We start from the raw sequence: 27,880 nt of genomic DNA on the forward strand, positions 1-27,880 counted from the left end.
CAAGGGTATGAATATGGCTGCCCTAACTTCCCAACTTACAAAAGGTATAACCTTCAAGTCTAATTTTTTAAATCTGAACCTCAGGGGTTGAGATCTTATTTTTATAATGTTTCTGATACCATACAAAAATTCTTCTTTAAGATTTATTTCCTTATTTATTTATTTAGAGGGAGGGAAGGAGAGAGAGAATCCCAAGCAGGCTCCATGCTGTTCGAACCATGAGATCATACCTGAGCTGAAATTACAGTCGGACACCTAACCCATTGAGCCACCGAGGCACCCCAAGTATGTACAAAAATTCTAATATACAATAGAACCATACTGCTAGCCAGAAATTGCAAGGATGTATGATTATTGGTTCATATGTCAGGCCCTGTGCTAGAAGAACTGTAGGGTTATTTTTGTTATAAGTACTAAAAGCCCTGTGGGAAAAATATGATGCTTATCCCCACCTTAGAGATGAGGAAACCAAGACTGAAGAACAATACACTGTAACACAACAAATATCTCGATTCTATCCCAAGATGTCTGATTCCAAACACAGGCTGTCTACGAAACCAAAGACATGAACTTTCCGTTAAATCACAAAACCACTTAGAGAAAACAAAGCAATTATGAACTGAAGATTTTGTATGATATTAAAATAATAGGAAAATGGCTACTGGCTTTAAATACGTTCATGGGGCATCTGGGTGGCTTAGTCAGTTAAATGTCCGATTCTTGATTTCGGCTCAGGTCATGGTCTCACGGTTTTGCTTCTAGCCCTGCATCGAACTCTGCGCTGACCGCACAGAGCCTGTTTGGAATTCTCTCTTCCTCTCTCTCTATCCCTCCCCCCTTCACCCACTCATGCTTTCTCTCTATCAAAGTAAATAAAATAAAAACTTTGTTCAACTGAGTAGGTCTGCATTCTATGGAAATAACAAGTCAATAAAAGAAGTGACACTGATTGCAGTATTATGAAGCTTAAAATAAAACCCAAATAAAACTCCCTAAAAGAGCCTTAAAGGTTAAATATATTTCAAGGATTCCTGGGACTATGTGCTATATTCCAAATTTATGAAACAAAATTGAAAACAGAATTTTCTGCTGAAATTCATTTCAATTGCAAAGGATCACATTTTAAGGTATCATGAATAAAAATGTAAGTTAGCAAATTAAGGAGAAACTAAAAACCATGAGAAAACCATGATAAATAATGCATTTGGAGACAAAAAATATTATAGTACATTTTTTATGAAAATAATCATGACAAATGATAGATGTATCATTAAATTCTGTGTATGTGTGTGTGTGTGTGTGTATACACATATATATACATATTTTTTTTAATATATTTATCACCTAGATTTGTCACCTGATTCTGATGATCGCTGGTCTGTATCATCTTCATTCTCCAACTGCTGTGTTAATGCCTCTTTATAATTTTCAACTATTCCAAGCTCATTGTTTTTTTGGCTATTGTCACTGATCTGGCTCTGTGTCTCTATTTGCTCATTCTCCGTTTTATGTTTCAGGGGGCAGCCATCACTGTCTTTCTCCATACTGTGTCTCTTTTTGTCTTTTTCAAGTTTTCTTTCATTCTAACAAAAATGAAATATATCATTTTTAATATAAAAGTTGTGTATCTAAGACAGTTTTAAGGGAGAAATCAAATAATCCAAACGCATTCTGTAACTTCAGGGCACTGTGATATTTTTATTAAAAAAAGCATTCGTTGAATATATCATTAAAGCATACTAATTGGTAAACATGCAGAAAACACATATAGTATAAAGAAAGAAAACAAATAATATCTGTAATTCCACAATCAAGAGATGATCTCTACTTGAGAAGAGGTGTTTTCTTCTCCTACCCCACATATGTACAGGTACACCACCCACAAACATATATGTGATTGAATGTCTCTCTATATATGCATATTTATTTTATGCATTTGTTTTTTAAACAAAAAAGAATTTAAGTTTTTACTTAAGAATGTATATTTCTTTCCTTGTCAACAAATATATGAAGTGCTTAGACTAGTATCTGAGGCATAATAAAGTGTTAGTTGTATGTGTTAGCTATTACTACTTTCATCAATTACATTATCATTTTCAAGGTTATAACGTAATTTACCAACTCCTAATCAGTAAACAAATTATTTTCAATTTTTCATTATAACAAATACAGTTATGGAATTCGTTTTTTAGAATAAATTCCTAACAGTGGAACTATTGGATCAACAGGTAACTAAACACTTCCCTTCAGAAAAGCAACAGTGAATTTACACTCCAGGCAAAAGGTTAAGAGAGTGACATTTCCCCATATCTTTTTCAATCCCTGTATACCATTATCTATCTTTTACATGTCCACCAAACTAATAAATACATATTTTTACCTTAGTGTTAGTTTCATTTTTTTTATTGCTAGTGAAAATGAATTATCAACTACACTTATTGTCATTTTTATTTTTACTTTTATCCATGGTAACCCAAAACCTTTTTTTTTCCCTCCTAGATTCTCATTATTTTCATAGGAATTGCTAAGGGTTTGCTTGTCTTACGTGTCTCAGATATTTTTCATTAGAGTTTGTTTAGAGTTTTTTGCTTTTAGCTTTGTAGAACAGATCTTTTAAAACAAATATAATAAGACCTATCTGTTTTTTACTTTATGATTTGTGGCTTAATTGTCCTGCTTTAAAAGTTTTCCTTCTCCAAGTATATGCAAATATTTAACTATATTATGTGCTAGTACTTCTTTTTTTTAAACGTTTATTTATTTTTGAGACAGAGAGAGACAGAGCATGAACGGGGGAGGGTCAGAGAGAGAGGGAGACACAGAATCAGAACCAGGCTCCAGGCTCTGAGCTGTCAGCACAGAGCCCGACGCGGGGCTTGAACTCACGAACCGCGAGATCATGACCTGAGCCGAAGTCGGACGTTTAACCGACTGAGCCACACATGCGCCCCTGTGCTAGTACTTTTAAGGCTACTTTACACATTTTACACATTTAAGTCTTCTGGAGTTCAATCTGATATTTGCTATTCATTAATTTTACTTTTTTCCAAATGATTGTTCAGTTATTCCATCTCCCTTTTCTCTCAAATATAAAATGTCACCTTTACCTTACCCTAAATGCTCATATATAATTAGGTTTGTTACTATTTGTACCATTGACAAGTCTCTTCTGGAACGAATACTTCACCATTTTTTTTTTTTTTTTTTTTAGTCTATAGTAAATTCAAAGGAATGCAAGGTGATTCTCTAAAATGCAAACATTTTAAAAGACAAGTTTAGGGGCGCCTGGGTGGCGCAGTCGGTTAAGCGTCCGACTCCAGCCAGGTCACGATCTCGCGGTCCGTGAGTTCGAGCCCCGCATCAGGCTCTGGGCTGATGGCTCGGAGCCTGGAGCCTGTTTCCGATTCTGTGTCTCCCTCTCTGTCTGCCCCTCCCCCGTTCATGCTCTGTCTCTCTCTGTCCCAAAAATAAATAAATGTTGAAAAAAAAAATTAAAAAAGAAAAAAAAAAAGACAAGTTTAACGGAAGGAAAAAAATACTTGCTCAGTAAAAAGAAGACTTAAGGTCATTTGTTTTCATTTACTTCATTTCTTTACTGATTATTTTCTTAAAATTAGCACAGTTTAAAAGCATAGTAACTTTCCGCATGCCACTAATTAGTTCAGGGACTTTCAATATAAGGTATGCTACGCTGCACACCGTATTGTTCACATCTTTATATTGTGAAAAATACACTGGTGATAGAAGCACTAAGGCCTTCTAAGTAATTTACAACCGTGGTGCTATAAAATAATTGGCCATTATCCACAAGGTGAACTTTATTACAAATATAGAGTAAATTAATGCTTCAAAGTGCAATCAAACTTGGTTTCCTTGTCTACCAATATTTTTTAAAGAACATACAACAAAACTTGGAAAACATGGTATTTAATAGGATAGAGATAAATCAATAGGTCAAGTTATTAAGACAGCTTTAATGTACTTAGAAAAGCATATACTGAAGGTAAATGTGGCGGGGTTAATAAAAAGATTAAATACAATTAACCTTCTACAAGCAACCCAAGACAAAATATCTCCTATTACCAATTATTCTGCAAAATAAAGCAATACCAAAACTATCCAATCATCTTCTTACCTGTGGAGCTGCCTCCCTCCTCAGCAGCAGCCCCAAGGAAGAAACAATCATCCACCTTTCCAGATGAGGACCTGTGTGGAAGGAGGCAGTGACAGGGGAAGAGGAATGGAGAACATACAGGTGGGACCAGCGAGCCAGCTGCCACATGAAGCTCTGAGTGAATGGAGAGCAGATTTAGAAAGCTCTGCCTCAAAGGAGGCAGGCTGTGGATGGTGACTGAAGCAGGGCCAGCGCAAACTCTGGACACCCAGTGGAGAAATGAAAACGAAGATAGAGACATACAGACACACATACACAGCTCCTTCTTCATGATTAAAATCTACAAGTTAATTTTGGTAAAATTTCTGACAATCAAAATTAAAATAAATGATACTCATATATAGGAGAACTTATAGTTTCCAACATTCTTAAGTATTCTGGGAAAGTAATTAAAAAATCATTCACATACTCTAAAATGCATCACAGGCATCCAAATACTACTTTAAAGAGATAGTAACAGCAATACAGGGACAAAGTGTAAAAAAGAGTAAATACAGCACTATCCTATGAAATAAACGACAAAAAAAAAAAAAAAAGATTTAGCAGGACAGTAATTATGGCAGTTGCCACATTCAATCTTCGTTTTCATTCTCGGTTAATTCAGGAGTCATCTCTCCTTTTTTATATCAGATCAAAAAGTAAACTTTACGAGGAAAAAAAAGCAGTAAGCCTTTAATCCATCTCTCCCATTTAATTTCTTTTAGGAATAATCTCTGGTGAAACACTTCTCCCCACCTCCTTTCTCAACGTCTAACTTTATAACTTAAGATAGAAAAAAATCACATTTGCCACCATCCGTACCTCAAGGATGACAGATGCGATTGGCTGGAAAGGATTAACAATAATTGGTTCGGAGTCCAACTCAGCCAGGCTGCTGGTTCCATTGAGTTCCGCCTGCTCTCGTTCTCTTTGTTCTCTATTGTTTGAGGGAAAAGTTTTGGAATTCCTTATGAGAAAACGCTGAACCATGTGTAAGAACATTTGTAGTCGGCTTAACGCTATTAAATTTAGTAAGTTAAACATCTGGACATGGCTTTCAATTACTAGGAGATTTTCAGAAATCCTTACTTCTGGTAATAGGCCCCTAGCCACGTGTAATAATTGGAACTTTTTATTTGAAGTATAGTTGACCCACAATATTACATTAGCTTCAGGTGTACAACATAGTGATGTGACAAGCCTATACATTATGCTATGCTCACAAGGGTAGCCACTGTCACCCTACAACACTATTATAATATTCTCTATGCTGTACCTTTCATCTCTATCAGTTATTCATTCCATAACTGGAAGCCTGTACCTCCCACTCCCCTTTACCCATTTTGCCTGTCCACCCCCCACCCCCCTCCTTCCCTTGGCAACCACCAGTTTGTTCTCTGTGCTTCTGGGTCTGTTTCACTTTGTTTTTCATTTGCTTTTTAGATTCCACATATAAATGAAAACATGGTATCTGTCTTTCACTTATTTCACTTAGCGGAATACCCTCTAGGTCCATCCATGTTGTTGCAAATGTAAGATCTTGTTCTTTTTTATGGCTGAGTAATATTCCACTGTTAATCATTTGAATTTAAAAAAAAAAAAAGGAAATGCTGATAAAAATAACATTCCCTATGACTGACTCCTTAATGTCAGTGGTAGTTGCTAATTAATTTTCTACGTGCCAAAGGTTTATATTCACAGATTTGTTAATTACTCTCCCAAACAAATGCTGTCCTCTATATTGATGTTAACAAATAACTCCTCTTGTTAACAGCCTTCTTCAGGGCTGTGTCAAACTGTATATCACATATGGACTAGATAACAACTGTTGCTGCAAAGAAGTAAAGAAACTATAAAACTAAGTTGCTCTATATCACTCAGATTAAGTATTTCCACATGAGTTACTACTGAAACATACACTATCTCTGTGATTCATAGTTAATATTGCCCCATACATGAAGAATAATAAGTTACTTTTTAAAATGAGTAGCTGGATGTTCACCATAAGTGTGGTCACCATCTGTCAGCATACAACTCTATTATAATACCTTATATGTTCCCTTTGCTGTACCTTTCATCCCTGACACTTACTCATTCTGGTAGCTGGAAGCCTGTACTTCCCACTCTCCTTCACTCATTTTGCTCCACCCCCAACCCCCTCCCCTTTGGCAACCACCAAGCTCTGTTTTTAATTATAAATTAATATACTAGGGTCCCTCTGTAGAGGACTTCCTTGGCAGAAATTTGCCCCCCCCCCCACCATTTTTTAATGAGTTGTCAAGACTAAAAATCCTGGCCAGTTATATAAGAACTGTGTTGTGTCTGTTTTACCAAGTTGATGCCAATCCCTGGGGCTTCTTGATGTCCAACTAGCTGGTTTTTCCCTGGTAACATAGATATGTCTTTCCAAGTCTCTATAAAACAACAAAGTCACTGAATATTTTAACAAATGTTTCCATACAATTCTGGCTCCTCTACTGTACTACTGCATGTATTACGAGCAGGGACCAGATCTGATTCATCTCTGTATTCTCAGTTTCTTATGCTGAATTCAAGACAGAGATATTACTCAATAAATTTGTTGGAGTGAAAAAAATAAACAAGTAGCTGAAGACAGAAGAATAAGTATTGTAGATCTACAACTACACTGTAAGTATGGTAATATGAATGCTCATTACTATGACATTTATTATTCTCTATTATGGAAATATATATCCTTTCATTCTAAACCTAGGAAGCCAAGAGTTAGAGATTTGCAATTTATTACCTATGTGACTTTGGACTTATATCTAGATCTTTAAGCCTCAGGTTTCCCATAAATGTTTATAAAAATATGTACTTCATAAGGTTGTGCAAAGTACTCTGTATGTGAAAGTACTCTGTAAATGAATATACCTACAGGATGGTAATGTTATTCATTTATTAGTAAGCAATTTCAGGTTTCTGGCACTGACATACTATTTTCAGATATCAACAACAGCATGTTTTACTATTTTTCAAAAATATCTGAACCTTTAATTAAATAAAAAGTTTTTGTTTTTTGTTTTTTTTTTTAATAACTCTCCTCTAAATGCCACTTTTAATTCCAAAGTCTCTCTGCTCAACAGGAGAGGCCTCAGACCAGTAGTGGCATGGCTAGGAAAAAAGGAGGAAAGGAGAATGGGTTTCACAAAAGCCACAACATGTCCTAACATCATCTAGAATATCTTTATGGAAAAGGTAAAAACTTGAAAAAAAGTGACTAACATTAGACGACTTCTTTCCAACTAAATTTTTATCGTTGTTTGTTTTCTTAGTGGAAGAAAAACAAAAGAGTCTTCAGAAAACCGTGGTCATGTATTTTATTTTTATAAATACATAAAAGGTATACTTCCATGAATGATTGGTTGTACCAAACTTTATATCACTAAAATATGATACACTAGGAGAAAAAACCCAAAGACTCTCACATTTACCAAAATAAAACCTCACACTGGTATCAAGAGAGACCTAGATGAATGATCTGCTCATATTCTTGAGTACTTGGAGATGGAGAGTATGTCTCCAGAAATATTTCTTTCCTTTAGGTCCTATCTCCGAATTAAATGACAGATACCAGTAATCAGAGGGTTTCTTCAACAGTGTAAGGAAGCATCTCACAAAGGCATCACCAAGAGCATTTAGTGAGTTCTTGCCTATCAGACTACAGCTATGTTAAAGTACATGGAAAGCCAATATTATTTAGGTATATGGAAGATAACTTTATATCTTACAGGAACTCACTGAAAAATCTTCATTTTCCCCGTCCTCTACCATATAACAATCCAGTGAAGAAAGAAAGAAGAATCATGGGATTAAGTACTAAACTCAATTTCTAATCAAATCTGAGTACTTTCTTCCAGCATTAAGATTATTATAAATGATTTCGTGGTAAAAGTTATATAATCACTTTTTTTTTAATTCAGAGTTTGCTAAATTCCATTTAAGAGTTTGCTCTCAAGCAACGTATTTTAAAAATAATTTTAAATACATCTTTTGAAATACCGAGACACTGCAACTTTTTTTTAATTTACATCCAGTTAGTTAGCATATAATGCAACAATGATTTCAGAAGTAGATTCCTTAATCCCCCTTACCCATTTAGCCCAATCCCCTCCCACAACCCCTCCAGTAACCCTCTGTTTGTTTTCCATATGTAAGAGTCTCTGGTTTGTCCTCCTCCCTGTTTTTATATTATTTTTGCTTCCCGTCCCTTATGTTCATCTGTTTTGTATCTTAAAGTCCTCATATGAGTGAAGTCATATTTGTCTTTCTCTAATTTCGCTTAGCATAATACCCTCCAGTTCCATCCATGTAGTTGCAAATGGCAAGATTTCATTCTTTTTGATTGCTGAGTAATACTCCATCGTATATATATATACACACACCACATCTTCTTTATCCATTCATCCATCAATGGACATTGGGGCTTCTTCCATACTTTGGCCATTGTCAATAGTGTTGCTATAAACATTGGGGTACATGTGCCCCTTCGAAACAGCACACCTGTATCCCTTGGATAAATGCCTACTAGTGCAATTGCTGGGTCGTAGGGTAGTTCTATTTTTAATTTTTGAGGAACCTCCATACTGTTTTCCAGAGTGGCTGCACCAGTTTGCATTCCCACCAGCAGCAAGACACTACAATTTAATCTACTTTCTGACAAAACTAGTGATGAAGATCAGATTTTACTTTAGTTGATAGATCTACTGGCAGCTTACCTTCTATCTTTGCTTAGACTAAAGAAGGCTTGCTTGCTTGCTTTCTTCCTTTCTTTCTTTTTCATTTTTTTAATGTTTACTCATTTTTGAGAGAGAGAGAGAGAGAGAGAGAGAGAGAGACAGAGCACGGGCAGGGGAGGCGCAGAGAGAAAGGGAGACACAGAATCTGATGCTGGCTCCAGGCTCCGAGCTGTCAGCACAGAGCCCGACATGGGGCTTGAACTCACAAACCAATAGATCATGACCTGAGCCAAAGTCAGACACTTAACCGACTGAGCCACCCAGGTGCCCCAGGAAGGCTTTCTTAATCTATTGACATATTGAGCCCAATAATTCTTTGTTATCAGAGATGGTCCTGTGTATCACAAGATATTTAGCAGCATCCCTGGCCTCTACCCATTAGATCCCAGTAGCAAGCACTCTACCTACTCCCAGCCGTGACAAGTAAAAATGTCTCCAGACATTGCTAAATGTCCTCTGAGAAACAAAATCACCCCAAGAATTGAGAACCGCTACACTAATGGTACCCATAAGAAATAAGAGAGAAAAATCTTCAAATTCTGGGAATTAATAAATACCTACGGAATAAATTTAATTACTATAACACCACTAAGAAAATTAGTACCCTCTCACTCAAACTTGTGTAGAGAAAGATCCACAGAAATAAAATATTTACCTAGTGTCTTCCTTCATATAGCAAGGGGAAACTGAATAGACAAAACTATAAAATTATTCATAAAACTGTGGGGTTCTGGACTTTTCAAATGCACCGTGGTACAAAATTAATCTACTTACCTTTCTTCTCGTAATTTTCGCACTCGTTCAGCCCTCTCTCGTTTCTCTTGTTCTTCAAGAGCACGCTGTTCTGTTGTGTCTCTTTGGATGCGTTCATTTAAAGCATCAAAGTCTCTTGCAATGATATGTAGGAGCCAGTAAAGGCCTTTTTTAATGGACTTGTCAATTTTCTTTCCGTAGCCCAAGACTGCTGAACAAGGTTCCTGAGAAACCGAAATTTATTTGACTTAAAGATTAAAACTAAGAGTTCTCCACAAAAATGTTTATAAACTATTAAGTGTAATTACTGGCAAATCAAAACTAATCCATTAATTAGTTATATGAAGCATCTGTTTATTTAACTTATAAAACACACCTTTGCAATGATTACTAAACATTAGTACATATAATCTGATATATTTTGTGGATAATATCTGTAAGCTGTGAAAGACATTACAAGAAGTCGACAGTGCCAATTATAATTTTAAACAAACTCATTGGAAGACAAAACTGCACTGCCAGAAGAAAAATACCCCTACTTATTAAAAACAGCAGAAAGGTTTAATTCCTTATACCAGGGAATTTATAGCATTGAACATCTTTTAAGATTGACACCCTAATGGCCATCTTCTGAAGCCAGAAGGAGTGACTACATCTTCTGTCCACCTTTCTTAAGATTGTAGGATAACTCTCCTGATAAAATCTTCCAAACTCATGATAACCTCTCCTACGCTTACATTTTGTATTTATAGTAGAGCATGCTACAATTTTTTGTTGTTGTTGTTTTTTAACTTATTTTTGAGGTGGGGGGGAAGAGAGACTATGAGCAAGTGAGGGACGGGCAGAGAGAGGGGGACAGAGGATCTGAAATAGGCTCTGAGCTGATAGCAGAGCCCGATGTGGGCTCAAACTCAACAAACTGTGAGATCACAACCTGAGCTGAAGTCAGACACTTAACTGACTGAGCCACCCAGGCGCCCCTCTACAAAATTTATAGCATGACATGTTTGTGTAACTTAAAGTTCCTATCAGCAATATCTTAAACAAAAAGCAAATCTAAAGTCTTGGAGATCATGAAAGATAGTTTATGGAAGCAACAACCAAACAGAAAAACAAATGTTATAGTATTAAATAATATCAACAGAACAGGGAGAATGTGATTTCCTGGGTTAAAAAAAATTTTTTTAAACACTAATAAATTATTTTGTTAGCTGCCTACCACCTAATTGCCTATCACCTCTACAAAAACATATCTCATAGGGCAAAAAATCACCAAAAACTTACTATTTGACATAGGCACTTGTGCTCATTGACCAATTTTTCCAGAGATAGGCATTCAATCACATCAGCTTCTCCTAAAGCCCCTTCCTTGTCTTGTTTATTTGCCAACCTAGAGAGACATAAATGAAGTAGTTTTATAGCAAATATATAAGCATAAAGTCACTTAGAATTATTTTGATCATGTTCTTCTTAGTCTAAAGATTTAAGCCTACTGATTACAAAACATACTGGTTTTAGAGAGTATTGTAGTATCTATGTTATCATTTTCACTTTATTTATTACTGCTAAAATAAGTTTGTAAGATTTGGCCTATATAAAAGGAAATCAAGTAAACAAAAGTGTCAAGAAAATAAGCAATAGGTCAATAGGCCAACAACAAAACAAGCTATAAAGAGAAAAAGAAGTGGACTGCTAGTTTCCACAGCCCTCAGCAATCAGTTCCAGCTTTCACATTAATTATGTCCTTATCTTTTTTTTTATTTTTTTATTTTAACGTTTATTTATTTTTGAGACAGAGACAGAGTATGAACAGGGGAGGGTCAGAGAGAGAGGGAGACACAGAATCTGAAACAGGCTCCAGGCTCTGAGGTGTCAACACAGAGCCCGACGTGGGGCTCGAACTCATGGACCACGAGATCACGACCTGAGCCGAAGTTGGATGCTCAACCGCCTGAGCCACCCAGGCACCCCATGTCCTTATCTTCTTAAAATACAAACTGTATCATGTTTTCAAACACCCAGACGTTCATTCTGAGCCTGTACTATTGGAGTTCATCTATATTTTCAGTGTGTGAATATGTCCACATAAATGTGCAACCTATTGGAGAGGTGGGGCCACGTTTTAAAAAATTTTTTTTAATGTTTTATTTTTATTTTTGAGAGAGAGAGAGAGAGAGAGAGAGAGAGAGACAGCACGAGTGGGGGAGAGGCAGAGAGAATCCAAAGCAGGCTCCAGGCTCTGAGCTGTCAGCACAGAGCCCAGTGAGGGGCATGAATCCATGAACCACGAGATCATGACTTGAGCAGAAGTCGGATGCTCAACCGACTGAGCCACCCAGGCACCCCGGGGCCACTTTTAATTTATTTGGCATAGTATTGGGCATAAAAAACATGACACTCAATCAGGAACATATTGAGGAAAAACAAATGAAAAACTAAAATAAATTATTGAAAAATAGGAATTACTACAAAATAACACCGTTTGCCTATCAGATGGCAGAGGACAAAAGTTTAATAAAACACTGTCATGGTCAGGGTTTGACAGACATTTCAGAGCCAAATATGTTATTTAACAAATATATAGAATAATAAATCTAATGAACCCTTATCACCTATCTTTAAAAATTATCAACATTATGCCATTCTTGCTCATCTACTATCTTTTACTTGCCCTGCCCAGTCAAGTTACTTCACCCAGCAATTTAAAAATTAAAAAAACATTACCATAATACACTATCATGCCTAAAAAAAAATTAACATTCCTTGATATTTTTTATGTTATGTCCAAATTCAGATCCAAACAAGATACACATTACAATGTATTCGTTTAAATCTTTCTGAATCAATATCATCTGCAGTCCCAACACACCCACCCCTGCAACATTACCACCACCACCTCTTTTCCTCCCATGACATCTATTTGTAAAACAAAACAAGCCCTATTTCTATAGAATTTCCTGTGTTTAGTACAATTCAGCTGATACCCTCCTCATGAAGTCATTTTAACGTGCATTTCCTGTATCTGTAATTAGATACACATCGGTAGATGCGACATCTGTAGTTAGATGTACTGGTTGAAATTATGACAAGCATATTGCATAGATAGTGCTAATATGATACTTAGAAGGAATATTACATCTACTTATACAAGCTTTAGTGATATTATAATAGATCAGTGGATTCGTCTAGAGTCAGCTTGATTCGTCCAAAATAAAGTTCCCGACTAACCTTTCTTTCATCTAATGATTTTAACAGGCATAATGACCTTTGCTTAATTTCATTATTTTACAAGAGCTTATCAAATCATGATTTTTCTAGTTCTATATTCCTGCTGAATTTACTAGCTATGTTTTGTCTAAAGAATAAACTTTCATCAACTACTCGATAATGCTTAAATACAATTCAGATAAAAGTCAACATAAATGTTTGATCCTTTGCTTCATTTCCTAGTTTTCCTAAGAGTGAATTGGTGCCTTATCAACCTCCAAAGGTAATCAAGTTGCTTTCTTTGGTTTGTGGAGGGATAGATATCATTATGAACTCATGGATTTTAGAGGTGCCTGGCTGGCTCAGTCAGAAGAAGAGCATGTGACTCTTGATCTCAGGGTCCGGAGTTTGAGCCTACACATTGGCGGTAGAGATTACTTAAATATCCTCAAACGCACATGTATATGATAATGTGTTTTAGTTTATTTTAGTCAGTGTTCTTTTTTGAGGCTCAAAGTTACAGATTTTTGGTCACTGGGAGTCCTCTTTGAACTAGCTCCTGTGTTCTTTTGGCACAACTCCAGTAATCTTTGATAGCTTCTTTGCTTTCCCATAAGAAACTATATCCCAGGGGCACCTGGGTGGCTCAGTCAGTTAAGTGGCCAACTTCAGCTCAGGTCATGATCTGACAGTTCATGAGTTCAAGCCCCACATCAGGCTCTGTGCTGACAGCTCAGAGCCTGGAGCCTGCTTCGGATTCTGTCTCCCTCTCTCTCTGCCCCTCTCCTGCTCATGCTCTCTCTCTCTCTCTCTCAAAAATGAATAAACTTAAAAAAAAAAGAAAGAAAGAAAGAAAGAAAGAAAGAAAGAAAGAAAGAAAGAAAGAAAAGAAACAATGTCCCAGACCTGAAATCATCAGTTTCTCTAAGGTGCCCTGATTCCTTTCAGTAAGGAAGGAACTGGTATTTTAAAGACCACAATCTGGGGACTATGGGCATTTACTGCTATTGACTTGCCATTGCTTCTAGAACCTTTCAGTGGATAGAGCTAGGAAAAATTGGTTTAGAAAAAAATTAAATCATGAGCTCATAGTGATTTTTCCATTTTAAATCAAATATTAGTTTTTAGTTAGCTTCATTTGTGGTTCTTTTTTTCTTTTGTTTTTTTTCTTTTTTTTTAAGGAAAGATGTTTTCTTTTTTTTTCAATTTTTTTAACGTTTATTTACTTTTGAAACAGAGAGACAGAGCGTGAATGGGGGAGGGTCAGAGAGAGAGGGAGACACAGAATCTGAAACAGGCTCCAGGCTCTGAGCTGTCAGCACAGAGCCTGATGCGGGGCTCGAACTCACAGACCACAAGATCATGACCTGAGCCCAAGTCAGACGCTTAGCCGACTGAGCCACCCAGGCGCCCCTGTAGTTCTTTTTTCTTATACTTAAAAACTTCAGTTTGTAATCACACCAACATTAACAATTTACCATACAGTATAAAGAGTTTCAACACAATACCAATATTATTACTAAAAATACTTCCAAATGCAGGTTAAGACCTCATTGTGGTTATTTTTGTCTCTAACATATATCCCACAAAAGATGCATGAGTCAAAATACTGGTTTTTAAAATTACTTGGAATAATGCTTCTCTGTGTGGCTATGCCAACATCTAGATATGTAGCCACGTTCATTTGTTTCAGGCTTCTTTTGCTTTTTACATACAGTTTTATTATTTTAAGATTTAATTTTTAAAACGTTTGTATGGTTCCAAATTCAAAACTGTAAAAACAAGGTACAATCAGAACTATTTTCCATCTCTGTCCCTGTCCCTCTCTCTATTCCTTCCATTCTCATCTAGGTAACTATTTTCATTAGTTTTTAGCTCATCCTCCCATTGCTTCTTTTTGAACATATAAACATATATATGGGGGAAATGGTATTTTCAAGTACACAATTTGGAGACTATGGAAATTCACCATTATTGATTGGTGGGGGGGAGGAGTATTTGTGTGTATATCCACCTTTCCTTTTTGCCTCAAAAACTACTACACTATATACACTTTTGTGCACTAGCATGCTTTTTTTAATTGTAAATTCTACAATTACCCTGTAGTATAAAGAAATCTTTTTTATTACTATATTCTTTATTAATGAATAAAACGGTCATTATACAGACGTTCCATTTATTCAGCCTACAGGGAAGGCTGAATACAGAAGTCATTATACAGATGTTCCATTCATTCAGGCCTACATGGAAGGGCTTTTGGGTTGTTTCCAGTGACTTGTTGTCACAAAGAGTGCTGTGAGGAGTAAGTGTGTGATGAGTTATTTCTTATTTTGGAAACATTCCAAGGATATAGCAATTTCCCTCCTCTTACCCTCCAATCATAACAACTCAGGCAGCAAAAAAGGGAGAGTAAGAAAATTCGGTAAGGTGAGAGAAATTTCATTTCTAATCCTTCCTGTAAGTATTTCACTCCAGTGAAAATTAATTTTGAATTGTTATACTGTATATTATAAACAGTATCACATATTGCTGCACACCTTTAGGTTTTCTATGCTGGAACTATTTTAAAGTGAAAATAGCAAGTATAAGTAAAAAGAAGAGTGACGTGGAAGGTTTAAATATGAGCTCTTTTCTGGCTGGTATGGTTCTGAAATTCAATGATTTCATGAGGTAAGCCCTTGGGATTTCCTAAAATAAAGCAGAATTCTATCATCTTAGAGTAAATGGAACAAAAAGTCTTCACCCCAAGCTTGTTTCCATTCCTATTTATTCCAAATTCTGTAATATTTAGCAAGTTTTAATACCTAAAGAAAGCAAAGTAACATCTATTTAAAGACAAACCACCTTTTGCATAATATCTTTTATGCATAATCCAAGATCAAAATTACAGAGCCTGTGCCAAATGCTCTATGTAGGCAGTTTAACAAGGACTTCCTGTTACCGGCTAGCTCCAATGAAAATGATCTTCCTTTAATCTAAAGAATAGGCAGCTAACAGGCAAAACCGGATCCTCCAGGTGTGAAGCAAGCAATTTGTTCTTCTCATTTGATACTAACAGCAAAAGGACAACTCTACGTCTAACTTATTTGACTTCATTATTTGGCTTTCAATTACATTAACTAGATGAAAACCATACAGAAATTAGCCTGTGAGCTATAAGACACGGGCTTAAATAATTTGATGGAAACGTTACAGATAATTCAGCTGTTCTCTCAAGGGCAGGACTCCGACACTGCAGGTGGAAAAGCAACAAAAAGAACAAGACAAAGGTAAATAAAACTACTTTTTTGTATTTTTCAATGCAAGACATCCATAGACTGAAATGTGTGACATTTAAAAATAGCTCAACAGATACTTAAAGTTACTGGTTTGCTTAGATTTCGACCAGGTAACTGATCTGTTCATTTATACTGCTATATCTTGAATAAGGTTTGGGTTTAGAGCTCTTTGAAATAAACCACTATAATAAAAATCAACTTTTTCTTTTAATTCCTTTAAAAAATAACTTCTCATTTTGGAAACACTAGAAAATCAGATCCTCTAAAAACAAACTTAAAATGCTTTCTTTTGTAGACTATAAATTAGTCATACTGTGCTTACTTTCAGAATACTTTTACATTTAATTGTGAAAAGACACTTATGTCCATACACATATACACATTGACACACATGTATAATATTTTTAAAGTTAAGATAATTTCCTGTAAGATCTTAATTTCTTCATTGTTTCTGAAAATCTTTTAAATTGGAAGAAATTAGATAATAACTTTGTTGTAAAAGGACTACAGTAAAAATATCAAAGTACTCAGATTTTCAATGTTTCAGTATATTCTATATTTTAATGTTTAAGTATATCCTAAGTACTTAAATTATAAAACTTAATGTAAATATATTTGATTTGATGGTTTTAAAACTTAAGTCAGTACTATTTAAATGACACATATATATAGGTAGTCTGATACGTTCAGAATTAAGTAATCTATAGAAGCTTAACCAAAACCTATTTTATTTTTTGATATTTCTTCAAAGTTATTTTATAATTCCTACCATGTTAGATCTTAATAAATAGCCCATTTTCAATCAAAATAATAATGACTTTTATTAAATGTTTTAAGGGTAGACTTGAAAGTTGGCTATGATATATTTAGAGCACATTATCTCCATGGCTATGTAGTTTTAAACTAAATATAAAAATCTTTTCATGTAGGTACAGCTTAATAAGATAAGTGGGAGTTCAAAATAATACCAAAGTCTTAAATATTTAAACAAAAATGGTCTTATTGTTACATTACGCAAGGTAATTTAACAATTTATTTACAACAAATGAGTAGAATAAAAAAGTACTGAAAGACTGCATTATAAAAAATATGAGATAATTTAAACTCTGAGAAAATATATGCAATTTTCAGTATTTCTTTTTAGTTTGCTTTCCATATTTAAGCAGCCCAAGAGGTGAATTTTCCATGAACAGATGCTTTCACTTTGAATTAGGAAAATGTTACAAGTTGTCTTCACACATAAAAGCAAAAGAATACTCTATTTCATGTTGGATAAAAACTGGTTACATTTATTAAAATAGTGTATTTAATACAGTAACTGTAGAAAGAAATTTCTTACTAAAAAAAATCTATAAATCTGTAAATATCTGTCTCAGGGTGTATGTTTCTTAAAGCATTAGGTAATTTTTATTCATATTTCTGTTTCTGAGAATGTTCCCTGTTTGTAATAGGGCGGAGAAAGTTTTACGTCATACAGTTTACTTTTCTATTTCCCAGAACAAATTGTCAAAGTTGATTCCCATATTTATAAATTAGTCTTCTTTCTTTTTGCAAATATCCTGTTTAAGCTCAAGATAAGTCAGTTATTAACAGTACAATTAAAACTTGTATAGCAACACAGTAAGCTAAACATACTGACAGAGGATTCGTATTTGGATAGAAATCTTCCAACATTAAGAAAAATACATTTAAGGTACAGAAAGATTATATACAATGGTAGTCTCATCAATTTCATGTAGCCTAAGCAATTACACATTTATGGCTTCATGAACTCTGTCTCTTCCAACTTTCAAATTCTAATATACTTACATGTCTCACTTTACTTAATATTCTAATTTATGAAGCTGTAAAATTAAGAGGTTAAATTGGAAATAGTTATGTATGTACTTATGAGAAAGTAACTACTAGGAAATACAATTTATATGTAACATGTAAGTGCAACTGAGTATCTCCTACATTAAGTCAATTTTGGGGCAGATTAAGAAGAATTTAAGGAACATTCTGAACTATGTTAACTCTGTAAAGATAATCACCTATGACTTTCAGTCAAGATATACAGATATCTCACCCTCTTGCCACAAACATATGGAAGTACGGGGTGCCTGGGTGGCTCAGTTGATTAAGCTTTCGACTCATGGTTTCAACTCACATGATTTGTGAGATGGAGCCCTACATCAGGCTCACACTGACAGCGTGGAGCCTGCTTGGGACTTCTCTCTCCCTCTCTCAAAATAAAACACATTAAACAAAACAAAACAAAACAAAACAAAACATGTAGACATGTTTGATGTAGTCTTAAGAGAAAAAGCACAAAATTTAAAATTGCATCATTACATTTGAAGTAAGAAAGAGAAATTTCCAGATGCTAGAATTGAAGAGGCAACACACAGCCAAAATGGAAAGCAGGAATTAAAGCTAACTCCATGCAAATACTTTACCTTAGAGGCTGCAGTTTAGAATTTGTGCATAATAGGGGACTAAAACTGAGCTTCCTAAAGTGTTAAACTAGAAAAAAATAGAATATAGTTCATATACAGTTACAGGAAAATCTCTATTGGATTTAATGTCAGGATTACAATGGGAGGTGAGGTATCCACTGAGGCTATAAAAATCAGTAAGAAAAAAATCCAGACCCATATGTATATACCTGGGCTATAGAAAAAGCACTAGAGAAAAATCAAGCCCATATTTATAGTACCTGGGCTAAGAAGGCAAACTCCAGAGGGCCCTAGTCATGCCAAAAACAAACAAACAAAAAATGGGTTAAGGATGTATCCATAATGCAGAGCACTCAGGACATCCTTGTATAATATAATCACCTACTACTGACAAAGGTCACAAAATACACCTGCCCACCACCAGAAGGAACAGACTGTGGCCACAACAAAGGAATTTATTCCTAAGAAACCAGAAAGAATCTAATAATTTAAGGTATCTTTAACATAAATACACTTTAAATGTTCAAAAGAAATATGCTGTCTCTCAAAAAAAATAAAATAAAACATTTAAAAAAAAGAAAAGAAAGAAAGGCATTGGATCTATAAATGAAGATCAACACAGTATAAACTGTATCGCTGATTTTATATAAACATTATTTACTATAATATGCATGCCATGATACATAGCACTGAAAGGAAGTCTGTTTTTCCTTTAATATCAGTAACATATCTACACCTACAGAATAAAAGATGTGGAATATTTACTTGATTTTTTCTGGAAAAATTATTAGTATTAATGAATAGAAAATACTATCAACATATTTTGAAGGATTCCTTGAAGCATGTTTTATTCAAATATTAAAATGTGAAAAAAAAAACAAATATTAAAATGAGGTACACAAGGGAACTAATCTTTCAAGAACAGAAACCCAGGAAAAGACAACCTTAACAAGGGTGAGAGTCAAATGTGTTGGTTTCCAAAATCAGTGACAGTAAAATTTACTTTTCTAAAAGCACTTACAAAGGCATACTGTGTTACAATAGCAATCTGAAATATTCTATTCCTTAAAACATTTTTTCAAACTATGATGCTTGAGAAAAAGGCTTTTGATGGCACTGATCACTTATTGCTAATTAAAACAAACAAACAAACAAACAAACAAACAAACAAACAAAACCATATCTATCCAGCCATAAAAATGTTAGAGGGGGTTGTTTCAGGATTTGTTCTAAACCATGCAACCAAGGAGAAAGTTGGAGACATTGCGGTTCTTGAGAACTGTGAAATTTAAGCATTACCAAAAACTACCTAGCCATAGATAAGCATTAAACAGGACTTAATTTTCATGAATATAAAAATCAGAATCTGTTTTGTTTTGGTCCCTACCACCCCCATCTCTCATCTGAGCCTCTAATACTCAGTCTTTTCTTTTTCCCATGTTATCAAGGATAAAAGTCAGTTTTTTCAAAAATAAAAGTGCAAAAAACAACATAACCATATAAAGCATAGTATATACATTGTAGCTGTAAGAATTCATAGTAACAGGTTAGAAGAAAACAGAAATCTGTGTACATATATAGAAATGAAGTATTACTTCTTATCTCTCTTATCTCAGCCTATGACTGTGAGCCTAAACAAAATATAACAATACCTATCTCTACCATGGTATCAAGGATAGGATTCAAAGATTCTTGGAGACTTTCTGTCACATAGGTATATGAGTTAGAATTAAATCTTTTTCCTCTTCTAAACTGTAAAGTGCTTAATTTGGTCTAATTATACTACAGGTTATAATAAAGCTGCAAACAACATAATTATTTTAGCTCTGATATACTATATTACCTTCTGCAAGAACTTTATTTTAGTCTTTATAGTAATTATACTAATTTATTATAGTACTTATACTAAAAACACTATTTGATATAGACCAACTTCATTTAGAGCATATTTCACTAGGATAACCTATTTCTAGTCACTATAGAAATCAGAAAAAGAACAGATCTGCAATCAGGCAGTCTTGTATCTGAATGAGGTTCTGCCACTTTTTAGTTATGTGGCCTCCGGCAAGTCACTTTACCTTTCAGACACTAAGGAAGTTAGAGGAATAGCTAAGAAAGTTAACATCCAAATAAGGGGAATTTTAAGGAAAGTAATACAAAGAGAAAGGAAAAGATGAAGTTTTTGAAAAATTAGGAACCTCCTTCCCCCCCCCAAAAAAACCCTAAATACATCAATTTCCAGACTGAAAAATCATTCAACTTCCAGCAAATAAATGCAAAAAGATGTACCCCAAGTCATGTTATTGTGAAAATTCAGAACACTGAGATTAAAAAGAAAAGGCCAAGACTTTTATGAAAGGAAGGGGAAAAAAACGATCCTATTTAAAATACCAGGAATTCTATGGCAGATTTCTTAAGGGCGACAAAGAATGTTAGATAAAAATGCAGCAAGGTTTTCAAAATTCAATGGAATATAATTTCCAAGTAAGAATTATATCTGCAGAAAATCTGTCATTCCAGTATTAAGGATAGAATAAAAATGTTTTCAGAAATATAAGTGATCACCACATTTATGTTTTAAAAGGAAACTATGGTATGCCCCCAAATCAAGGGAATAAACCAAGAATAGAGATGAGGAACTAGGAATCAGGAGGAGATAATACACAAGAAAAGAGAAAAATATCCAAACATAGAAGCTGTGTAGTAAATCAGGTCATACTAGAGGGTTTCGAGAAAGAAGCCTCAGAAGATGGAATAACAACATGAAATAAAAGAAAAATAACTACTATATTTGAATATATTAAGAGGGTATTTTCAGTTCAAGTCAAGAGTTTAGAGTGAAGTAGTAATGCACATGTACAAAATTAAGCAACTAAAAACCTGAGGTAATTAGTATTTTCAAGAGAAATTTAAAAGTTACATGGTTCTTGATCTGAGTAGTGGTTACATGGATGTGTTCACTTTGTGAAAAATCATCAAACTATACATTTTTATTTGGGACACTTTCTGTATATGTGCAAATACTTCAACAAAAAGCTTTCTTAAAGTGAAAATACACATTTCCTAGCCTTATCCACTGAAAAGGCCTAGAAACAATGAAAAAAATTATCTGAGAAAGAAAATATAGCCATACTACCTTTTGTGACTCTGGTATATGTAATATTTGGGTAGTGAGAATAATGTAAACACAGAATACTAACCAAAAATTGTGATATAACTATACTGAGAGGGAAAAATTGAGGGAAGACTGGGGGTATAATGTGGTTAAACCACATCTTTCATAGCAGAGATACAATAGAATATTTAAAACTGAAAAAGCGGAAACACCTATGGAAGCAAATTACCTAGAAACAGAGAGTTTAAAAGTAACATACAGCTCAGGGGCTGGAAACAACTGCCTTTGGGAATGGGAAAATGGAAATGAGGCATGGTGGGGCAGGCAACGGTCGGCTATATATCTTTACAAGCTTTGAAGTGATTTGACTTCTTAAACTGTCTATGTGTGCTAATTTGAGGAGGAAAAAATCATATTTAAAAAGCCAATTTAAAAAAGACAAAGTTTTGGGGATGCAAGCTGGTGCAGCCACTCTGGAAAACAGTATGGAGTTTCCTCAAAAAACTAAAAACAGAAGTACCCTACAACCCAGCAATTGCACTACTAGGCATTTATCCAAGGGATACAGATATGCTGTTTCGAAGGGGCACATGCACCCCAATGTTTATAGCAGCGCTATCGACAATAGCTAAACTATGGAAAGAGCCCAAACGTCTATCGATGGATGAATGGATAAAGAAGATGTGGTGTATATATATATATAAAATGTATATATACATCATATATATATATATATATATATAATGGAGTATTACTCGGCAATCAAAAAGAATGAAATCTTGCCATTTGCAACTACGTGGATGGAACTGGAGGGTATTATACTAAGTGAAATTAGTCAGAGAAAGACAAAAATCCTATGACTTCACTCATATGAGGACTTTAAGAGACAAAACAGATGAACATAAGGGAAGGGAAACACAAATAATATAAAAACAGGGAGAGGGCAAAGCATAAGAGACTCATAAATATGGAGAACAAACAGAGGGTTTCTGGAGGGTTGTGGGGGGGGGTGGGCTAAACGGGTAAGGGGAACTAAGGAATCTACTCCTGAAATCATCGTTGCATATATGCTAACTAATTTGGATGCAAATTAAAAAAAATAAAATTAAAAAATAAAAGAAGGAAATTCTACATTTGCAACAACATGGATGAAACTGGAGGACATTATGCTAAGTGAAATAAGCCAAACAGAGAAAGAGAAATGTTGTATTGTGTCACTTACATGTGGAATCTTAAAAAAAAAAAAAAAATTGATTTCATAGAAACAGAATAGAAATAGAATGGTGGCTGGGGAAAGACTGAAATGAGCAGAGATAGATCAGAGTACACACTTTCAATTTAAAGAAAAATAGGTTCTGAGGATATAAAGTACAGCATGGGGACTGTGGTTAATAATATGGTGTATATATGTGAAAGTTGCTCAGAGTACATCATAAGTATTCTAATCACACATGCAAAAAAAGGCTAATTATGTGAAGTGAAGGATGTATTCATTATGTTGAAACTGGTAATCATTCCACAATGTATATGAAGTGATCACACTGAACACTTTAAAAATATACAATTATATTTGTCAATTATTCCTCAATAAAGTTGAGGGGGAGATTGGAAGAAAAGCAGTGTAAAATAAAGAAATTACCTCAGGCAAAAAAAAAAAATAAAAAAAGACAAAGTTTACAAGCAACCTGACATCCTAAGCACTAAGGGGAGGGGTTTATTGTCAGCATCAATAAGGTAATACCAGAGACAGCATACAGATAAGGAAGTAATAAATAATGCTAAACCAAACAAAGAACAGTAGGGAGCTATTCAAGACACATCATTAAGCTAACTGACTTTTTAGCATCAACCTCCCTCTACACCAGAAAGAGGGTGAGTCTTTACCAGAAGTATATAGTAAATTATGGGTGGTAATTCTGCTTTCACAAAGTTGCCACATGAGAAAAAGTTTCTACAATCACTTTCCAATGTTTTTTTGAGTGTTTTTAAATATCTTCACCAGCATGATCATCAGACATTTAATAAAATACTGAATACAAAAGAGCATATAGATGATCCCAGCTTTATGTAATATATATATATATATATATATATATATAATGTATATACATATATATAATATATATATATATATTCTGGAAAATTTATATTATATATCTCACACTGGAAGAAGCACTAGTCTAGAAGCCAGGAAATCTTGCATTATTTAACCAGTACTACCATTAACAAGCTCTGGGTAAGACATTTAACTTTTCTGATTCTCAACTTTCCCATAAGAAAAATGTAGAAATTGATAGCTAACTTCTAAGGCTTCTTTCTGGAATCCCATTCATTGCCGTGGCACCCCATTTCCTACAGCCTGGGTACTATCCCATGGGTCTTCATCTTCTCAACAGTAGGTCTCATAGTTCAAATACCACCTTAGAGAAGATTTGCTTAATTGATCCATCAAGATCTAAAATTGTCTCATTTATTTGTTTAATTGTATATTGCCCATCTCCCCTTAGAGAGTAAATTATTCCAGGACAGGTACTATTAAATAAATACAACAGTATTTAAAACTTTGCATATAGTAAGCCTCACTAATTATTTGACAGAAGGTCAGTCCTTTAAAACCAAAGGAATATTATTAGGACACTGGTTTAACTTTTCGTGCAATGCAGGCCTCATTTCCACATCATCAACTGGGTCATCAATCAAGAATCTTGAACATCTCCAGTGACAACAAGCCTATTAACTCATGAAGCAGTTCATTCTATCTTGGGACAACTCAACTCATTTGAAAAGTCTTCTTTACACTGAATCAAACCTCTCTCCATGTAATTTCCACTCATGTCTCTTGGATTAATGCCAAGTTAAGTCTGGTCCCTCTTATACATACAGACCTACACATTTCAGAAAACAGTTGTAGATACTCCCTACATCTCTGTTGCAGGAAAAGTATTTCCATTCTTTTCAGTGATTCTCCTTGTATTATGTCCCTGAGATTGTCTTCCAATCTCAACCTTCCTGTGATAGTATGGAAATTCCCAATTTTTGAATTCTTATCTCAAAACATCAGAACTTAACACAGTCCTTCTCTCATTTGCTTTGACTAACATAAAGTCAGTGGAACAAATATCTTTCTTAGTCAATCTAGACATGACAATATTATTCATGAAAGCATAATGATTATTCTGATACAAAGCTCATAATCAACTAAAACCTCCAGTTATTTTGATCAGCACTGCTATGAAGATAGGATCTTCCATTTTATAGATGTAAAGATGCTTTCTAAACGATTAGTTGCAATATTTTATATCCGTCCTGGTTAAACATAATTTTGTTCCTTTTAGTAGAGTGTTCTATGATATTTTAATCTTTGAATCCCAACTCTGTACTTGAAGATCTCTCCAAATTATGTGTCATCAACATATTTGATAAGTATGCCTTCTGTGACAACACCCAAATCACTGATAAAAATATTTGCATAAGCAATATCAAACACTTACATCCCATAGCATAACAGCATAACATTAGCAATACTGGCTGATTTTTCTCTGGCTTATACTGATATTATGTGTGGTTCAACACACTATTTGTAACTCCCCAACAGCTTCTTATCTGCAAAAATATCATGAAAGGCATTATTAAATGCCCTTCTAAAGTCAAGATGTTCTATGAAAATATTTTATTAACATGGATTGTCTTTTTAAATATATTTTTGTTTTTATCTAAATTCCAGTGAGATAACATACACACACACACACACACACACACGTCCATAATTTGGAAGTAAATAATACTGCTATAAACATAGGGGTACATGTATTCCTTTGGATTATTACTTTTGTATCCTTTGGGTAAATATCTAGTAATGCAATTGCTAGATCATAGGGTAGTTCTATTTCTAACTTTTTGAGGAAACTCCATACTGTTTTCCAGAGAATACATCAGTTTGCATTCCCCTTACTCATTTCATTTTATATATATGCATAACAGTGAGTGTATATATAGTACATATACATAAATAAATACATGTACATATAAATTATATATGTATATACATACATGTGTATAGACCTAAACACATATATATGTATATATAAATTATATACGTATATATGTGTGTGCATGTATATGTGTGTGTGTATATATAATGTACACCAAATTTAATCCTGTGGGTAACTACCAACACAGGATGTGATGTCAACCCTATCAGCACCCCAAAATAGCATTTTATATATTGTCATTTCTGAAAAAATAGCACTTAATATGAATTGGTAGAAATTTTGTTCTAAGTCTGGATATCTTTGCAAAGGAATGCTAAGAATAAGGAATCAGCATAATCAAACCAAGCATATGTGGATATAATGGATATGTATATATATATACATATATATGTGTATATAATAGATAAAAAAACAATGCTATGTCAAATGTGTTAATCAATCTAGAAGCCTCAGAAATTAAAAAAAAAAAATCCAATATTATCTATATTGCTTCCATCTTTCCTATGGAATCTGCCCTGTCACTAAAATGCATATTTAGCAAATGACTTTAACATCACATAGACCAAATTAATTAGGAACAATATCTTTAGTAATAAGGGCATTTTCAAAGTGCCCTTTTACTCCTAAAAGTTGAAGATATGGTCAAATCTTCCATTTTAAGATATATCCTCTAGATGCACAAAAATCTATTAAATGGCAGAATCATGAGATGAGACTGAACTACTTATTTGGGGGCAATTGTATCTCTATCACTGCTTTCTCAGCTATTTCACCGAACCGAACAGGACTCATAGTAGGCCCACAGGGTATGCAGTAACTTATAAATTATTTTACATTACTTTTCCTATTCACTTATCTTTATGAGGAAATACTTACTGATTTTTCTAATTTTTCAAACTCTTTTCAGAAAACTAGGAGGATTTTTCCTGGGAGACACACATTAGCTATGTGAAGCCAACCGTTACTGAGAGAAAATGCCAAACTTTTCTTTGTTCAACACAATCATTTTTGCTTCTTAAAAGGAAACGGAAGATGAAAGACCGACTTCAAGAACTAAAGCAACGAACAAAAGAAATCGAACTCTCCAGAGACAGGCATGTGTTGACTACAGAAGCAGAAGAACAAGGGGTGTTTTTGCAGCAAGCTGTTATTTATGAAAGAGAGCCGGTAGCTGAGAGACACTTACATGAAATCCAAAAACTACAGGAGAGTATTAACAATTTGACAGATGATGTTCAAAAATTTGGGCAGCAACAGAGAAGTCTGGTGGCTTCAATGAGAAGGTTTAGTCTACTTAAGAGAGAGTCTAGCATTACAAAGGAGATAAAAATACAAGCAGAACACATTAACAGAGGTTTGGATGATTTAGTAAAAGAAGTTAAGAAGTCAGAGGCTGAAAATGGTCCATCAGCAGTGGTGACAAGGATACTTAAATCTCAGCATGCTGCGATGTTCCGCCAATTTCAGCAAACAATGTTTACATACAATGACACATTAGCAGCAAAGCAGGAGAAGTGCAAGACATTTATTTTCCGTCAGCTTGAAGTTGCTGGAAAAGAAGTGCCTGAAGAAGAAGTAAATGATATGCTTTATCAAGGCAAATGGGAAGTTTTTAATGAAAGCTTACTTACAGAAATCACTATCACTAAAGCACAACTCTCAGAGATAGAACAAAGACACAAGGAACTTGTTAATTTGGAGAACCAAATAAAAGATTTAAGGGACCTTTTCATTCAGATATCTCTTTTAGTAGAGGAGCAAGGAGAAAGCATCAACAATATCGAAATGATAGTGAATGGTACAAAAGAATATGTTAACACTACTAAAGAGAAATTTGGACTCGCTGTAAAATACAAAAAAAGAAATCCTTGTAAGGTATTGTGTTGTTGGTGTTGCCCGTGCTGTGGCTCAAAATAAAGAAGCTATTTTAGACATTTTTTCCAGTTGTAGAATGAAGGATGTCCTATTTTTCAGCATCTTTCTTCATTTTACAGATCCATTCACATACCTTTCATCATTATTAAGTCATAATTTTCCTCTTCAGCCCTTATCTGCTAGACCAACAGAAACTTCTTCAGTCAGGGACAAAGCAAGTCATTTATTAAACCAAAAACAGTATAGCTAGTTAACTTTAAACTCACAAGTTAACTACTAAAAATGAGATCAATGATCTTATGTTTCCGT

The 27,880-nt window shown here is 34.4% G+C and overlaps 2 protein-coding genes across 6 annotated transcripts in view; one reads left to right on the forward strand and one right to left on the reverse strand.

Annotated features, from left to right (window-relative positions):
• The window catches only part of ARL13B (ADP ribosylation factor like GTPase 13B), a 69,645-nt gene that overhangs the window by 12,965 nt on the left and 28,800 nt on the right, over window positions 1-27,880 (reverse strand). For all 5 annotated transcript variants that reach the window (XM_047876164.1, XM_047876162.1, XM_047876166.1 and 2 more), the window contains 4 exons: window positions 10,951-11,056; window positions 9,688-9,890; window positions 4,976-5,090; window positions 1,358-1,583 (listed from right to left, as the gene is read on the reverse strand). In XM_047876164.1, the coding sequence (XP_047732120.1) occupies window positions 1,358-1,583; window positions 4,976-5,090; window positions 9,688-9,890; window positions 10,951-11,056 (650 nt within the window). The remainder of the gene's footprint in view (window positions 1-1,357; window positions 1,584-4,975; window positions 5,091-9,687; window positions 9,891-10,950; window positions 11,057-27,880) is intronic.
• STX19 (syntaxin 19) lies at window positions 15,883-27,878 on the forward strand. The gene is made up of 2 exons (XM_047876167.1): window positions 15,883-16,142; window positions 26,604-27,878. Exon 2 carries the CDS (start codon window positions 26,729-26,731, stop codon window positions 27,611-27,613), a length of 885 nt encoding a protein of 294 aa, XP_047732123.1. The 5' UTR covers window positions 15,883-16,142; window positions 26,604-26,728; the 3' UTR covers window positions 27,614-27,878.

This window comes from Prionailurus viverrinus, chromosome C2 (genome assembly GCF_022837055.1).
Source record: "Prionailurus viverrinus isolate Anna chromosome C2, UM_Priviv_1.0, whole genome shotgun sequence".
NCBI lineage: Eukaryota > Metazoa > Chordata > Mammalia > Carnivora > Felidae > Prionailurus > Prionailurus viverrinus.